The sequence below is a fragment of the Argentina anserina genome, chromosome 6 (assembly GCF_933775445.1).
Source record: "Argentina anserina chromosome 6, drPotAnse1.1, whole genome shotgun sequence".
Taxonomy (NCBI): domain Eukaryota; kingdom Viridiplantae; phylum Streptophyta; class Magnoliopsida; order Rosales; family Rosaceae; genus Argentina; species Argentina anserina.
In genome coordinates this window covers 29,410,581-29,429,504 of record NC_065877.1, presented here as the reverse complement: position 1 = coordinate 29,429,504, position 18,924 = coordinate 29,410,581, and the positions used below count along the sequence as shown (strand labels likewise).

Genomic DNA, 18,924 nt, shown 5'->3' with positions numbered 1-18,924 from the left:
GTCTGGTGGAACATTGTTCCAGGGGATTATAGGGTGGGTGGGGTTTGCTGACGTGTTGGTGCATCGGCCGGAGAGTTGGGTTCCACTGTTTTTCAACGTGGGATGTAAAAGCCCCGAGGAATAAAGGGATCCGGTTATATTGCGACGCGTGGACGTAATCATGGGTCGGGATTGACCGGACCCTCGAGGATAAGGGCTGTGGCCCAACCCACTCAGACTCGGACTGGACTTTGATTTTGGCATTTCTTTTCTTTTATGTCAACTTTAGAATTCAAAATGTTCTAGCATAGTGAGTAATGAAGCAATTTGATTTCTCCTTTGATCATTAGAATATGGATGTTTGCCAACGCATGTTTCTCTCCACAGAGGCTGCTGCATATGTTCTAGTAATTCCCCTTAATTTACATTCTATTCAGTATTAATGTTGAAAATAGATGTTTTTTTACAGTGAAAACAGAAAATTGGGTTGATTGATAACTTCATGATTTATGGCCTACTCGAGAGCACATTGTCACTAAGAGTTATGAGGAAGACGTAGATTTTCTTGTTAGAAATTACCGGATATAACATGCTTCTTTCTTTTGTAAATGTCCGATGGCCAAATAATTCTTTTAAAAAATTACCTATGATATTAACTGCACTCTCTTATCTAATATGCTCTTTAAATATTAATTCATTGTAGGGTTCTGAATCAAGAGCAGCTTAACAAAATTATCAAACTTAATTTGAACAAGTGAACACCGACATTTTGGGAAGATATTGATTTCAACTTCCAATATATATGATGGTGGTGACTCTCTTCACTTTTTGTAAGGCTCGACTTGAACTGACTCATGATTCATGAACTAAGTTTATATTTATGTATTGGGCTTGACTTAATGCAACCATTTATATGGATGAAAATCATGAAATTGTTTGAAAATGATGCAGCCCAATTGAGGCTCATATAATTCATAGTATATGAAACCGCATTTAATTGATAAATTTTTTATACTTCTCGATTGAAACGTGCTGTTGACAAATCCAATGTCCCACACATGAAAAACGAGCTAAGCACAGGAGTACAATACAAGTATTAAAATAAGTTGGTCAAGTTGTCAAATAATGCTGCTTACTTGGCCCCTCTAGTTATTCACACAATCACACTTGCTTTGTCTATATATAACCTCTTAAATCACGAAACCAACTTGACATCACTCCGACCCTCAATCCGATCGACCATTCTAATACCAATTTCAATTGACAAAAGAATATCTAATTCATCGATCAGCACAACGAGTGTAAAAGGACTTTAGAAATCAAACACCAACGCAAGATACTAATTAAATTTTTCTCATTTTTACTCGTTTAACATTATGTGGGACTATTATGCAATGTCATCACGAACTTGAACATAAAACTCGGGTCACCTAAATCATCACCGAACTAGATCAATTTAACGCAAACGCCGTTGAGATTCCGACCCCGGATACTCGGAACAGTCTGAGAAAGAGAGAAGGAAAAGGATTATGGAGGACGTGAGGTGGGGAGTTGGCTTGGTCTCTGCATGCCCCAAAATCGAACACTTGGGGTGACCAAAGGCAGAAGTAGCAGGGCATAGCCACATAATAAGCTACTGTGTGCCCATTTCTGGCCGGGCTTTCATCGACTTGCCATCACCATACTCTCTCTCTCTCTCTCTCTCTCTCTCTCTCTCTCTCTCTCGCAATCATGCGACCGACAGAACATGGGACCCGCAACATATCAGCACCAGTACTGGTAGGGTTGGGCCCACGCACCTTTCTTCGGACGGTCTCTGATCGAGGGAAGTTCAAGTGGCCATGTGGGGGTCTGATGAGGACGGACGGGAAGATTGTACATTCGTTGAGTATCACAGACGTATATGAATACGGTCATACGTTGCAGTATCTTCGTACGTAGAGGAACTCTGGCGGTAAAATGGTTAAATACAAACGTTTGACTTGCGGGGACACGTGGCGCGCGTGAGGAGGGATGGACGGACGACCTCACATGTGAGCATTTAGGGTTAGGGTTGCTTTGTGTCTGCATGGGTTGGCAGGTCGTCGTCTTCCTTCAGCTTCCTTCTGATTTAGGGTTATAAGTTATGTGGTGGATACCAGTCATTTCATCAGTGTGTACATACATATATATATATTAGGTGCCATTATATTGATATACAAGTTCCAAAGGCTTTATAATGTATACGTTTCTTCATCTTTATAGCCCGGGGAAAGCTTGCTTGCAAGTAGGTTTTTCAGGTGGGTAATTATAGGTTCTTCTTATCTGTTTCTTTCTTTGTTTCTGCTCTCCTCGGCTCTTCCTTTCTAGTTGAGATAAAAGTTGATCAACAGATCGGAGAGGTAGTGAGGTACTTGAGATGGAACACATTGCCTTTGGGTGCTTTTTATACTGGTGCGTGTGTCGTGTGTTAATGGGTTTTGCTTTATGTTGAGGTTTGGCCGGTGAGCCGTAAGTGTTTGTACATACGCCACATCCTCAAAGAGTTTAGTGGATCTTGTTGAGTGCAATATGAAAAGGCATTTCACACTTGATTCATTATCACCCTTCTTTAACTAGTTAAGAATATGCTACTCTATGATATATATATATATATATATATATATCAAATAGATAGTTGATAAAATTGATATGATACAATTGATCGATATGCTCCTTCTCCATCTTGTATATGTTGATCTCTATGTGCTCGATCCGAAATTGTAATTCCTAGACCGGTAGACCGATGTTTGTGCTAATAATTACTTTCACCGGCAAACCCTGTATATTCAACTTACGTGTCACACGATTAGTGTTTAGTTAAAATATGTAACGATGTCATAAGCCTCTTTTCAACTTATCCTTAGTAGGATTTGGAACGCATTATCTATGGATTAAGAGATCGTGATAGATATCCACGAAGTTTGTTCAATTTTTGTGATGAATGTTCCCATGTTCCGATCCCTATACCATGCGCGTACACTAGATAAGGCACAATTGTAGTGATGATGACCGATTCGTTCTAAGTACATACAACACATTAATTACAAGCCTATCATGTAATAGCATGTAATTAAGATTAATTAGAAGTTTTCTAGCTTTGGACTATAAAACGAATTAATTACCAAAATGATTGAATGAAAACGACCACTCCATTAAAAATGGCCGGGGAAAATTCAAGTTTCTCTCTTCAACCTACATTGTATATATATTTTTCATGCGTGATTGTGAAAGCAAGTAGTAGCACTAGATCTATTTGTTAATCCGTTGATCTATCCTTTAACTTTTGTAGCAAATCATCTTTTCTGAAATCAGTGTATCACGGCAAGCTATTGGAGAAAGGCAATTTAAACTTTTATAATCTCCCCTTCATTCGTTTTCTAATGCTTCTTTGAGATGAATGTCTTCGATCTGTTGTATGAAGTATGAACTACATTGAAATAATATTAGGGCAAGCGCAACGGACTTTTAGGAATTTTATAAAGCTACTATGTGATAGAGACCACCAAACATCCAAGAGAAGAAAAGTTGTGGTAGGAGATAAAAAGACCCAGACAGAATACTTTGCTTTGGGAGATTTGAAAGAAGAGCAATCGTTGTATTTTATTAATGGATGCTTACTTGTCCAACATATTTTTATAAAGAAGGTCGATGCTATTGCCCCTCCCAACTTTTGTGGTTGGCCTCCACGCCCACTTCGATCAGTATGATGATTTGAAGTTTTGAACGGTGAAGTGATATATCAAAGATTATTTAAGAGTCCATCAGAAAAAAAAAAAAAAAGTTATTCCGTGGCAAACTGGTTGGATCCGACTTTTGTCCTTTGTTATACGAGATTCTACAGTATTCAATCTCTCGAGTTCGTTTCCTTTATGCTATAATTCCACCTTTTCAAATCAATTACACCTTACTTAATCGGCATTACGACTGAGTAGCTCTTATATAATGAGTATCGATTACTCGTGTGAAACTTATATATTTATTTGGGGTTCTCCATACCTAGGTTGGTTGAAACGTCTATAGTTGGAAGGTATGATCCTTGCTTTCAAGTTTTCAAGTACATAGGTCTTGTAGATTTTATATATACAAGATCAAGGATTTCCAATATAAGTCGTATATATAGCCACCTGATTAAATACAGATACATATTACATATCAAATACAGACCTATATATAGATAAATACATTTGTTTACGTACAATTTTAATTGTATGTAGCTGTCTAAAAGGTAAACTATGTGTTGTTACTTCCGTGTCTGCATTAATAACCATTATCAGACTTCTATTTGAGATGGTACCTTGGGAAAATGTGATCTTTAAACATATGACATAAGATCGATCGAGTTCCTATAAACAGTACGTACTGCTCTTCCATATGCTACACAAAAGCAACGTGGAATACAACATTTATTGGTGTTCTAGCTAGCGAAGGTTCTATAATTTAGCTTCCAAAGTTTATAGTCAGAGAAAATACAAAGAGAGACCTCTAAAAAAACCTATATTTTCCTTAATAAAAAAAACACAACTTGTAGGTGTTTTTTCTTTTAAATTTTCAGTTTTAAGACATTTCCTATATGGGGCCCGAAGACAAATTCACCAGAGGAAAACCCCCAAATACTCTACGGTGGTACACCACTGCATACCAAAAAGGAGAGGCCAGTCTAGAAACCGGGCATCAAAGGATCCCCACGGCCGAAGGTAATTCCTCCGGCATGAGACTAATCATTGACGGAACCTATGTGAAATGACTCCAACATGGTAGTTCAGAAACCAGGTACCCTGACCATAGTAATGTCTTCAATGCCCAACTCAAGCCCATATTGTGGTCCAATTAAAAACAAAGATGTATGTAATGCTTCCGCCAACGATTGAACCTATGATCAATGTCACATTTAAGCTCTGGTTAAAGAGTTGTCACGGTCAGAAACCACTACACCACACTCCGTGGTTACGTATAAGTTTTTTTTTTTCATTTAGACATGGTTTTTCAATGAATATACACATACTGTTGATAATACATCGTTTTTTTTCGATGAAAATTGAAAATACATCGTTGCATATATACATGCATGTGGTGTTTTATGTAAACTGTGAACATGTATTTGGTGAACTAATAATTTAGTTGGGGGTCCTAGAACCATATTAAATATAAATTTGTACAAACGACCGACCAAATTTGGCCACCTGGAGTTCAAGTTCATGTCAAGCCCCTAATTGATATGGACAATTATTAATTCATCAAATTAGTTTGGCCATCAACGAAAATTTCCTAATTAATTCATTAGATATTTTTCCTTGGGACCGTTCTCTTGAAATGACAACCTAATTTCGGTCATGTTTCTTACATTAATGTGTGATGCATGACTGAATATCTTAATGGAGTAACTAGTTAGATATAATCCAAGATTTAATTGCATAATCATGTTGCTATTCTAAAAATATGTCATAGAAAAATCAATACTGAGATCCAATCACATTCTCCTACTTATTTCATGATAATGCCACCATGATGTGGTCTATCCAATTAATCAATAAAAATCAAGTCAATTTTCTCTATGGGCACTTTGTATACCTAGCTACTCCTATAGTCCTATTCCTATAAACCACCAACCTCCCTCCTCCCACATCTCAAATCCTACCACACAAGCACTCGACTAATCACGATGTGCTCGATAAATAACGATAACTAAATTACTATATCAACAATGCATTGAAATAGCCATAACTTACTTTCAAACGATAAATTTAAATTCCATACGTAAAAATAATATCAACACGTTTTTAATTTCTCGCAACAATATTGTGCTATAAATATGGTGTTTGTCTAGCTGTGAAGATCATCATATGGACTCTAGACACTAGAAGAAGTGGAACAAGTAGAATTGCAATAGAAGAATTTGCCATTATGGCACCAAATCTCTTATAGCATCATCAACAACAGATTATGCATTTTGAAGAAAAGTGAAAATTTAGAGAAAAATGTCAATTTTAACTTCAACAACTTCTTCATCTCATTCTCTAAAATAGAGAAATTAATGAAGGGAGCCTATTCAGAGCTCTAGCGGTGAATCACAACCACAACACGTGCATAAACACGTGATTTTCTTTCAAACTCTGTTAACCTCCCCATCCACCCAAAAACAAGATTTGCATCCACCCACACCGAGAAACCCCCCAACATCATGGCATCATCATCAGCAAACTCCCAAATTATGAGAACAAAACTTTGATGACGCGGACAAACCCGAGCAATCTCTTTTGCTGCACACCCTTTTCCCAAAAACCACACCCAATCCGCCGGAAAAGCAATGTGGCAAGACCTCAAATATGGAAACCCAACCCCAATTATAATCCTCCCCCACCATCGATCTCTCCTTAATCCCTCTCCTCCTTTAACTACTGCCCCTTCTCCCCCTTTCTACCCAATCTGAAACCCAACCAGAGAAGAAAGCCAATCACACAACCACAACCTCTCATCCTCCCTCCCCTCGAACCCGAACCCGCGCTCCCCCTTGTCTCCAATTTCTAATCAAATCCTAGCTCTACCACCCAATTCGACGATGTCTAACTGCAACCATAATTGGGTAAAATATTCATCCATAGTTTTCTACTGTGTTGTGTTGAGTGTTGACTAGCTTTATTTTAGGTTTTAATTTCTGCTAACGGGCGTCAATCTTGGAATAGGTGTTATAAGAAGCTGAAGGATCAAATCAATCTAATTGGGTATTAAGTATTATTTTAAGGGCCGGTGCCTGTACTCTAAGGTGCATAGCATCCTCTTCCATTAATGAAAAAGAAAAGTTTATTCTCCAAATTTACAGCATTTGTCAAAAATTTGCATAACTAAATATTAAATGCTTACACTTTCTTCAACAACTCAAACTTAGATTACAATTAATAAAAAATCTGCAATAAATATTCAAAATCAATAATATTAAATTATAAAATATATTATGGTTATGATAAATAAAAATAAAAATATTAAATTACAATAATAAATATAAAAATCTATAAAATAAAGAATCGGTTGGAGTTAGCATAAATTTTTTAGAAATTTTAAAATTTACTTCTTTGTAATAAAAGCCGTTGAAGATGTTTTTACAACCCCGCTGTAAATACGAAACACACCCCTACATTTCCTCCGTAATAAATTTTGACTTTCCTTTCTCGTCGATCCTTATCCGTATCTATACGCTTTCTCTCGTGCAAACACAATATACGATTACGAAAGCATACCGCACCATCCATTTTAAGCTTTGCTTTCCCTAGATTTATTCATCTCATCTCATCTCCTCTCCTCTCTCCTCTCTCTCTCTCTCTCTCAGTCCTCAAAGTCCCCATTTTGTCGGTGTAAAAATCAGATCTTGCAGCACATACATGCATACAGACTCTGTTGCTTCCATCACTGCTTCTGCTTCTGCTTCTTCTTGCTGTTCTTGGGAAACCCAAGTGGGATTAGGAACCCAATTGGGAAACCCAATTGCGAAATGTTTAAGCTTTATGCGCTGGATGCTAATTTATGGTGGTAGTTGGTGGGTGGTCTAATTATTGTTCAGTTATTGGGATTTTGGGGCTGGAGTTGGAATTGGAGGTCTTCAAGTGCATGAGGGATTTGGTGTTCTGGGTTCTATGCTGGGTCAGGGATTTGGGTTTGAGAATAAGGTGGGATTCTGTGCTTTTGATAAGGAGCAGAGGTAGGTGGGGCAAATGTGGCTAAGTGTTTAGTGGGAATTGACAATTGAGTTTGGTTTTGCTCTGCTTGATCTCAACTGGGTGAGAGAGAGAGATAGGCTTTTGGCTCTGTTTTTTTTAGATTTTGAATTGTGGATTTGGCATAATAATGCAGCAGGATCACAGCAAGAAGGTGAGTTTTTTAATGGTTGCCTTTGATTGTCTCTTGATTTTGTATGTGATCTCCATGTTGGTTATTAGCTTTTGGTTCTTTCCTTTCTTTCTATTTGTGTTTTGATCATTGAAATGTGTCATGATTCATTGTAAGTGTGAAAGTTGCATGATTGGATTCATAGCTATTTGTTTCCTGTTGAAGTTTTAATTTGTCTGATCATTCAGCACTGAAAACAGTAGATCATTGAAGTTTTGATTTGTCTGAACTCTTTGCTTTGTTGATCAAATGACGCCTCTTCTAAATTTTAAGAATGTTTGAGTGCTATTAGATTTCAACTCCCCTCTCTTTTGATGAAGAAAGAAAGAAAATGCTGTTGGCTTTGATCTATGTATGTAACAGCCATAATGGATAACGGGTTCCATTCTTATTCTGGGATGGTTGTTATTCCGGGAATTTAATGCTTCATGCCTTTCCTTTTCAGCTCCATTGTATGGCACTTACGTTGATCCCTCACCCTTTAGTTCTCTCTCTATTAGAATTACTGTGCTGGTGTCTACTTAAGTGACTATCTCTCTTGCCTTGATCTTCTCCCTCGTTTTATTATACATTAATTTCTGATAGTTTGTTCAACGGAGAATGAATGAGCTGGTATTGGATGACCTCAATTCCAAAACTGGGATTAGTTCTAGGAATTTGACGTTTTTGTTGTTTTACCCTTTTCATTTTGTTTCTGTATGTTCTGTTTAGAATTGACTTTAAGGAATTTTGGAAATTGTTTTAATGTATTTGATTAATAACATTCGTGGTTTTTTGAAATGCACAGTCAAACTAGCGAATTAGGAATTCAATAATTTTTTGGATTGTATTGATTGCATGCTATTATAAGATATATGAAGTGTATGATTCTCTGTTCTGCATCAACTGTTACTGTATACTGATCTGTGATTCAATGTTACAGAATTCAACAGAGATGGAGTTCTTCTCTGATTATGGTGATGCCAATCGATACAAAATTCAGGAAGTTATTGGAAAAGGAAGCTATGGTGTGGTTTGCTCAGCAATTGACACTCATACCCATGAAAAGGTGGCGATAAAAAAAATACATGATATATTTGAACATATATCTGATGCTGCTCGTATTCTTCGGGAGATAAAGCTTCTCAGGCTGTTACGGCATCCAGACATTGTTGAAATTAAACACATTATGTTGCCACCTTCTAGAAGGGACTTTAAAGATATATATGTTGTTTTTGAGCTGATGGAATCGGATCTTCATCAAGTTATCAAAGCTAATGATGACCTGACACGAGAGCACTATCAGTTCTTTCTTTATCAGCTACTTCGTGCGCTGAAATATATTCACACTGGTAATTGTTGCTCACTAGTTTCTTTGCGATTTCAACTGGATAGATATTGTTCTCTCAGTGTTTATAGTGGTTAAATGGCTGCGTGTTCCTTTTGACCTTTCTCTTTTTATTGTTGTTGTACCTTGTGTTATAGAATCTCTCATATAATATCCCTTATTCTCTTATTTGTCTTGTTAACGTCCTTTTCTCCTCTCCTGCATATTGTATTCTTTATATTTACTTTAACATTGGTTGTGGGGAATAACTAATACTGTACTTGGCAATTTGCTGCAGCAAATGTCTACCATCGTGATCTGAAGCCAAAAAACATATTGGCAAATGCAAATTGCAAGCTAAAAATTTGTGATTTTGGGTTAGCGAGAGTTGCATTTAATGACACGCCTACAACTATATTCTGGACGGTAATCAGTTCAAGATATATAGCATGTGACACATACTTTTAACATCTACATATATGCTAATACATTTTCACCTTTATTGGGGCATCTACAGGACTATGTTGCAACTAGATGGTATAGAGCTCCAGAACTTTGTGGGTCTTTTTTCTCCAAGGTAGAACTTTGCATAGAGTTTCCTACTTTTCCTATGCTCACAAGTTGGTTGATTTATTCTTGTATACATGTCTTTTCTAATTATCATATTCATTTTCCCTATAACTACTTCACCTTCTCTCTCAAAAACATTACTTCTTAATTCCAGCATGTATTTCCCCTAGTTTTGACAAGCTGATCATCATTTTCTGTTAAGAAAGATGACTGGGTCTTTCATTTCCCCTCATGTTGAGATGGAAGAGTGAAAAGGAAATTAATATGTATTTATTCCACTTTGAAATTGCTTTCAAGTATGATTTATACTTGAGTAGTTGTGAAGTATCTATTCTTTCCTACTTAATTTTTGAAAACATATGAATGCAGTATACACCTGCAATTGATATATGGAGTATAGGCTGCATCTTTGCTGAAGTATTAACGGGGAAGCCCCTCTTCCCGGGAAAGAATGTTGTTCACCAGCTGGATTTGATGACTGATCTGCTTGGAACACCCTCATTGGATACTATATCTCGGGTATAATAAACTTCACTCTTCTGCTACTATACTCTGTTGAGTTTCTTCACTCCTATTTGTTTTTAACAATTGCCTTCAGATATGCTTATAATTACAGAAATACACTTTGATGTCCAGGTGCGAAATGACAAAGCAAGAAGATACCTAACAAGCATGAGGAAAAAGCAACCGGTATCGTTTGCACAGAAATTTCCTAATGCTGATCCTTTAGCGCTTCGACTTTTGCAAAGATTGCTTGCCTTCGATCCAAAGGACCGACCAACTGCCGAAGAGGTTGGTCATATTTTATTAAAGTATCCATCATCCATTTGTGTTATCTGCTATGTGCATTTCGGTATTCGTTTCTTGAAAATCACGTGTGATCAATCTTGTCGGTACTTGTATGTAGATACTTTGATCATTGTGCTAATTTGGTATTTGGTTCTTGCCAGGCACTGGCTGATCCGTATTTTAAGGGACTCTCAAAAATTGAGAGGGAGCCCTCGTGCCAGCCAATTACAAAAATGGAGTTTGAATTTGAGAGGCGAAGGGTTACAAAGGAGGATATACGGGAGCTAATCTTCCGAGAAATATTGGAGTACCATCCTCAATTGCTTAAAGACTACATAAATGGAACCGAAAGGACTAATTTTCTTTATCCAAGGTTCATGCGGCCATACCTATCTTCGATAAAAACATTGTTGTACATATTGGTAAAGGATGAAACTTCTTTTCTATCTCTTTCCTGATTTCATGTGTATTTGTATGCAGTGCTGTTGATCAATTCCGGAAGCAGTTTGCACATCTTGAGGAAAATAGTGGTAAAAGTGCCCCAGTTATTCCACTTGAACGAAAGCACGCATCACTTCCTAGGTAAAATATCATCCTTTGGGTTTAGGTCTTTACATGCTGGCAAGGTTCTATCTAAGTCATGTATGTCAAGTACTGATACATAATTACATAGTAACCATAGTAGTAGTACTAGGCTGGCCTATAATTAGCCAAGTTTATTCGTAATTTTTGTTGTTGTTGTTGTGTGTAAGGACTCCATCACAGGATGTCCTATTACTTCCCTGCTTTTCATATCAACCAGTCCCCCAATTTCTGGGGCATCTTGTAATTGGGTAGTGAGAGGGTTAGCTAATTACTATCCTCCAGCACTTTTTGCCATTCGTGGATGTCCTCAGCTATGAGAAATCTGCATTTTTGATTTATTACAAACTATTGAGGGCTATGATGACTAGTTAATGATCCATTATACATTGGCAGGTCTACAATTGTACATTCAAATACTGTTCCTCCTAAGGAACAACAAAATTATGCATACTTGAAAGATCAGAAACAGGCTGAGGAGGCATACAAGAATTCAAGAGATACAGAGGGAATACATGTAAATCTGTCAAGAACCATGCAAGCACCACAAAGAATTCCTTTAGGTACTCAATAACTTTCTTTAAAGATCTGTAGCTGTTTGATTTTAGTTGTGCTTCGTTATAGTTGAAACTAATTCTGTTTAATTTCTTCAGCTAAACCCGGTAGAGTTGTTGGGCCTGTTGTACCATATGATAATGGAAATATTGTCAAAGATGCTTATGATCGGAGGACTGTTATTAGAAATACAGTACTGCCCCCTCAGGCTGTTCCTCCTTCATATTGTTATCGGAAACCCGGAGGTGGAAGTCAAGGAAGGTCTGCAGTGGAGGTGAACAGAGACTTCTCCTCACAAACCAAGCAAGCTGCACAGTGCGGCATGGCATCAAAAGTAGCACCAGATGTAGCAATTAACATCGACACAAACCCATTTTTTATGACACGGGTGGGAGTCAACAAGGTAGAACGTGATGACCGAATTGCAATTGACACAAACTTCTTGCAGTCAAAGGCTCCATATGGTGGGATTGGTTCTGCTGCTGCTACAACAGCTGCCCACCGAAAGGTTGGAACCGTTCAGTTTGGCATGTCAAGGATGTACTAGGGAAGCATTTAGACCGAGTTGGAGCCCATAAAAATGTTACCCTAATGAAGCAGTTGATCATGCAGGGGAAGAAGATGGATTCCTGTTCCTCCGTGCGTGTGAAATGGAATGGAAAAGCACTCCAAGCGAGTTTCAAAGCAGGTGATGGGAGTGCTTCACTTTAAAAGATCCGGGCTTTCGTTTGTTATGTTGGATACAAGTACATTTATGTTGCCACAAGAGTGTTAGTGAAATTATACTTTCATATTCAAAAATGAAACTCTCCCCCTTGGTTTTAACTACCTGCAAATCTGTACTTCTGTCTGCAACATTATCATAGAAGTGGGCTTATAAATCTACGAGGCTTCTCATTGTGCAGAACGAGGTGCATTGAAGGAAAGAGAGCTGAAATTCCCACAGTTGTCCTGTGAAGGAAGTAAATGGATCAGTTATGAGTTAAGCTTTGTGGGGGATGTGGGGATCGGATGAGAAATGATATGATTCTTTCATCATTCATCAAATCCATCCTCTTTACTTCGATTTTGCATATACAAGCCGATCTAATCTTCGGCAGCAAATGGAACCCCAACCTGCTTGCATTGATGTATTCTGGATTTCAACAGCAAACATTAAGAAAACAGAAGTCTGAAAACACATAACAGAAGTAATGAGATACAAAGCAGAGTGCAGGCAAGGTGATATGGGTGCCTCTGCTATGCTGTTAATAAAGGTTTTGGAAGATCATCTCAGTATATCTTGTTTTGGTGTTTCCTCCTTTGTTCCCGGATGGGAAGCTCAACTCTTAGGTTGTTTGTTGGGAGATACGTGAATGGAATGGAAATGAATGCTCTAGAGTACAGATGGATCTCATCTCATAGACCCATGCTGCTCGGATCATGTGGGTTTTAGTTATTTTATCTGAAGATACAGTGAAAAATCTATTCCTTAGAATTTCCTTGAACTTTGACAGAGAAATCAGCCTGATAAACGCAAAATGATGATACAGTATTCTAAAAGAAAGTATGATCAAGAGCAGCTAATGCCTGGACACAAAACTTTTTTCATCATCCTTTAGATATTATTGATTGTAGGAAACATTGGGATTTTTGATACATAAACACATCATTGGATTATTATTTATTACTTATTTTCAAATCAAAATGATTTCATTTAACTCGATCTCAGCTTACAAACTTAAATTGCTTATCATTCCATTGCCTTGCATACAGAGGGCAGATAACCCCTAGCTTGGTTAGTCAGACTGCCTAACACAAGATATTCTCCTAAAAAATACCAACCACGGGTTAATAGTAATCGTTATGTTCCCAATTTTGTTTGAAGTTATTTCGAGATTAGCTTGACCGACCAGTCTAGCCAGTGACTAATGAACGCTAGATTGGTCGATGCGACACAAGATATTCTCTTAAACCATTGCATGGGCTAATAGTTGAAAATCTGAAGAATTTCACTATATCTATATAGCAATTTGCTAAAGCCCTACAAAACCCGAGTCCCAAAGCAAATTTTAACGAATAACATTGTAAACATCTCATCATGCACACTGTTGGGAGATGCCCCCTCGCACTAAGCCAAGTTGAAAGAAAACCAGGCATGATGGACATGTATGTGTACAGTTGGTGATGGAGAAAAATGAGTTGGCAGCCACGGGCATCCAGCAACAGTTTTCCCTGACTCGCACACACAGGAATTAACAACACTTTTGCACAGCACAGCAGAAGCACACCAGTTGCAGCAGATTACAGATAGAAGAAGAAGAAGAAGCAAAGCACGTCCATGATGCCACGATGCCCCGTTCGATCGATCACTTCTCTCCTGTGATTATAATTATGGAGGGGGAGGAATGGGGTGCACAATGTTCCATGCCATATCATTCTTCAATACTTTGATGTACATATGGACCCTCTTCGCACGTATACCTTGTCTCAATGAGCACCCATCATAAGGGCCCCTTTCTTCTTCACCACATGCACCCCTCTTCTCAACACAACACTCATTTCATCTTCATTTACTCTTTGACAGTATCTCTTTCTTGATTTTCTTTTCATTGCATGCTTGTTCTTCTTAATTAATTATTCTCTTAAGCTTTGTATATTCTTCAGTCCGGACATAAAATGTTCGACGAAATGTTTGAATGATGATGACACTAGTGGGTTCTGGAAAATGATTTTTGGCCGACTTGGTTCAACATACTATTTGGGATTTTTGGGTGAATGTTCTTGTTCGGGTACTTACGGAGCTTATTTTTAATATAATATGTCAAATTATTAAAAAAAACAGATTCAATGATGTCAATCGGGTGGGATATGCACATGGTCGCATTTTAGGAGAAATTATTATGTATAACCACTACATATCTCACGTGATTTACATTTTTAAAGTTATTGGTTCATTTTTTACTGTGATTATTTCTGATTGATTATCATATGTAAATAAACTTTTGTCATTTTCACTACGTGCGTGTTAATTATATCGTAGCGTAATATGATTGGCTTGATATACTACATGATAGTGTCACGTGATGTGTCCGGTACACATAATAATTACTCGTGACTATTCAATTTTCAAAAAAAGAAAGAATCCAGTTTATCGAGTTTAGCCGCAATGATGACGCTATTAAATACTCTTAAACATTCACACATGATCATACAATTAAACCCCATATGTCATACCAAATCATTTCAAAGGATGATGTCTTAGTTGTTGATGAAACTGTTTTCTATATTTCTTACACTAGAACACAATCTTTATAGATCTGAGATTAGGTCACAACCGTGACCTGCAAAACATTGTACTTGGATGGAGTACGGCTCCCCCCTAATTTATTTGAGAAGACAACAAAGAAAGGACTAAACTATATAAAAAAAAAACTCAAAGCTCTAGAATCCGATTGCGACTGATTGTGATCCAAAGAAATGCTTTGAGGTTGAAGGTAAAGGATTTAGGTAAAATAGAATATTTATCCAACAAAGAGAAAAAAAACTAAGAGAGAAGAAGAAACAGGCTGTAGTTTCTCTTCATTGTAGTAGGATTGGTTCAATTTTGAAGTAGTTTTTTATCTTGTTGTATCTCGTGTCATATTGGTTATAAATTTGCAACAATGTTGCTGCAGTTCGGACATGACACACTATGGATTTAACACTTGATACAAGATTAAAAAAAAACAAGAGAAAAGAATGGTATATATGAAAATAATATTCAAATTAGAAATCTCTATTGGAAATCAAGATTAGTCAAAATAGCAAATGCTATACGCCTATATGTGCCATGTCAGATGCCAAAATTTAAATTGACAGCAACTTTTAACATCTTTATTGAAGATGTTCTAAGATCTCAAGTAACTGTCGTTGATTATAGTCAGAATGATTACACTCTGTTATTACTATGAGGGTAAAAGATAAACCAAAATTGTTGTTTTGGTCAATGTATTGAATAGATGTATTCAATATGTATATATACTACATTATATAGTGAATAGATGTATACATCTATTCATATTCAAGTAGATGTTTTGAATTAATATCATAAATTATTCATTGCCTTTTTTTTCTTGACTATAAATTGTTAGCAATTACTTGTACTTGCTGGTTTAATATGTATATGTTTTTATTTTCAAATGTCGCATACTAGTCATAATGTTTTTAAGAAAGTTAAAAAAATGATATGGAAATAATATACTTGAGTAAATTATATTATCAAACAATTCATACAAAATTATCTTAAATGTCTAAATTGGTCATTTAACAAATTAAAAGCATAAGTCAGATTGAGTTTACCAAACACATTGTCATGGCTTCTTCTACAAACAGCCACTTATAAAAGTCAGTTTACCAAACACTCAGCTACTTTATTTATTAGTCACTTATTTTAAAAAATAAGTATAAACCAGCTTTTGTAATAAGCTCAGCTGTACCAAACACAGCATTAGATCACGGTCAAAACATTGTACTTGGATGGAGTACGGCTCCCCCCTAATTTATTTGAGAAGACAAAAAAGAAAGGACTAAACTATAAAAAAAAAAAAAAAGACTCAAAGCTCTAGAATCCGATTGCGACTGATTGTGATCCAAATAAATGCTTTGAGGTTGAAGGTAAAGGATTTAGGTAAAATAGAATATTTATCCAACAAAGAGAAAAAAACTAAGAGAGAAGAAGAAACAGGCTGTAGTGTAGTGTGTGAATGTGACAGCAAAGAAGAAACATGGGAGTAAGGAGGGGACTGATCACATGGAGCCCCATATGCCCAACAAAACCAAATCAATCTCTCAATCCCGATGATGATAATGATGATGATGATGATCTAAATCAGAGGAGAGGATCACCGTCAACCTCCGCTGGTTTCCTCCTTGGAAACACCACCACCCCTCCTCCATTAACACCACCACCCCTCCTCCATTAACACCACCTCACCCGTCGCTGGCTTCACTTAACCGACCTCACCTCACTTCCACTTATTATTCTGCGGTTCTAGAATATCAGCAGGTAACATGCCTCCATCCCAATAGAATAGCGTACTACTTCTACATCTCCATTGGGTTTTAAGAAAAATAGAAATAAAATTATTTGTAGTGGAATAGTATTGTCTCTAAAGCCTAAATCATGGATACGATAAGTTGGAACTGCTACATAACTATTCAAAACGAGAAGACTTTTTTTAATGAATTTTCACAATGGTCAGACGTTGCGCTGTATTCTTGGCCCATTTTATATGTACTAAAAGACTAATTTCTGATGTAGAAATTTTTTAGATTTGTGACACTATGCAACAAAAGAAATTAAACTAGATGAAAGTTTCTCACTCATTTCATTTCATCTCGTAATATTAGATATTAGAAATTAAGCCTAATTAAATTACATACTGGACTATGGCGAAATGACAGTCTACCAGGATTCTCAACTTCTCATGCTCTTACCGTCATTACGTCGTTTAGGGGTGGGCACGTGATGAGATGGGATGAGACGGGGCTCATCTCACGTCCCGTCCCGTCCCTATAAATTTCAGGACGGGATCAAGATTTTTATTTTTTATACCCACCCCTAACGTCGTTAACAGAGACGGATTCATATAGAAGACTATCTAGGCTTAAGCCCAGACGAGATTTTGATATGATATAAAATACATACATGTCAAACGTTATAGTTTGGTTCTAATGGCAAGGTGGTCAACCCTGCATAAATCTTGATAAAAGCAGATCTGTTATGTTTATATGTTTTTATGATTAATGATTTGCTTCTTCCCTTTTTTTTTTGGTACGATACTACAAAGTTACGTGTTTGTAATTTTTTTGTTTCCTTGCCATTTTCCGCACCTTCATTTCCTTTATTTGTTAAAGTAATTTTCTCTCATTTTTTTGTCCAATTTTCCACTTCCCTTCCGTATAATAGACAGTAGTTCTACACTTTTTAATGTTTCTTTGAAAGAAATTTCCTCTCATGAGTCTTTTATTAGGTTCTAGACCTTAAAAGAAAAGAGAGAAAAGTATGTACGGAAGATTTTTATTTATCTGCATAATTAACCTAAACAGGTTCGGGATCGTTAAACGGGATTAACTCTGATACTAAAGAGCTTGTCTAGTTGTCTTAAATAAGATGGTTATGCGACTTACAGATAATCTACGAATTAGTGGGGAAATTTTTGAACGGGATTTGAGTTTGCAAGGGCGCAAAAAGGGTGGGATCGGGTATGACACGTGGCGATCATGCGAGGGGGTAGTGATGTAGATCACAGGAAGAAGGAGCACATGGGGGGTGTTAGGTTCAAGAAAATCATGTGATCACATGTGCTCTCTCTTGCCTTTGTTTTGTACCGTGGGCCCACCCCCGTTTCTCTCTATCCACACCTCATTCCCTCCTCCTCACTCGCTCCCCCTGCGCGTCGACAATATTCTATTCTTCTTTTGGCATGGGTAAATATTTGTTACCTTCACTTTCTTACTTATGTTTTGAGTAATTATGATTTAAGTCCAATTATAATCTAATCTTTTCTTATGTTTTAATCTCAGGCAATGTAATGGTCAGACAGTGTGTTGGAATAATTGTCCTTTATATGTCATTGAAGATTATGTCTTGTTACATTGTTATATATTCTCAATTAGTTATTATGTGTGCTGACTTCAATAATGGTGATGTCGAATTATTTATTTTTTGTGGCTTTAATAAAAGTGATATCGACACTGCAATCATTCATCTTGTTCGTTATAATTTTGTCGTTTCATAATTTGTATTATGTATATACTAATTATACTTACTTTAATTAGTGAATGATAAATGAATATATGTATTCGTTAATAAACAGTTACTATAGTTACGCACCTCAATCGTTGTAAATTGTATAAATGATGTTTTTCTTATAATTAGTATTGGTAAAACGTGCTCAGTGAAGATGACGGTAGGACATTCATATTTTACCTTTATACTTATGTGTTTGAAAGATTTTATATTTGTTAAAATCATTAATCATATTTGAAAATGCTAGAGTAATTTGGTTATTTTGTTTGTAACTTTTATTTTGTTAGTGTTAATCTTGATTGTGCAAAGCAAGACAACGCGCTTGGAGCAGAGTTGAGGAGCACAGCACTAGTCCAAAACCCAAACCAGGGCTTGGGAAGGCAAAAATTAAATGGGCCATGCTTCGTTGCCATTGACATTTCTAGAGCTCAACAATAATTTAACGCCAACCTCATACTCACTTCCTCACTCT

General features: G+C 36.7%; 1 protein-coding gene across 1 annotated transcript; it reads left to right on the top strand.

The window, feature by feature from the left end:
- The first annotated feature begins 7,456 nt into the window (after positions 1-7,456).
- LOC126797538 (mitogen-activated protein kinase 20-like) lies at positions 7,457-13,063 on the top strand. Its single transcript, XM_050524178.1, has 10 exons — positions 7,457-7,860; positions 8,801-9,209; positions 9,483-9,610; positions 9,702-9,761; positions 10,124-10,273; positions 10,391-10,546; positions 10,705-10,916; positions 11,024-11,125; positions 11,522-11,688; positions 11,779-13,063. Exons 1-10 carry the CDS (start codon positions 7,837-7,839, stop codon positions 12,225-12,227), a joined length of 1,857 nt encoding a protein of 618 aa, XP_050380135.1. The 5' UTR covers positions 7,457-7,836; the 3' UTR covers positions 12,228-13,063.
- The last annotated feature ends 5,861 nt before the right edge of the window (positions 13,064-18,924 follow it).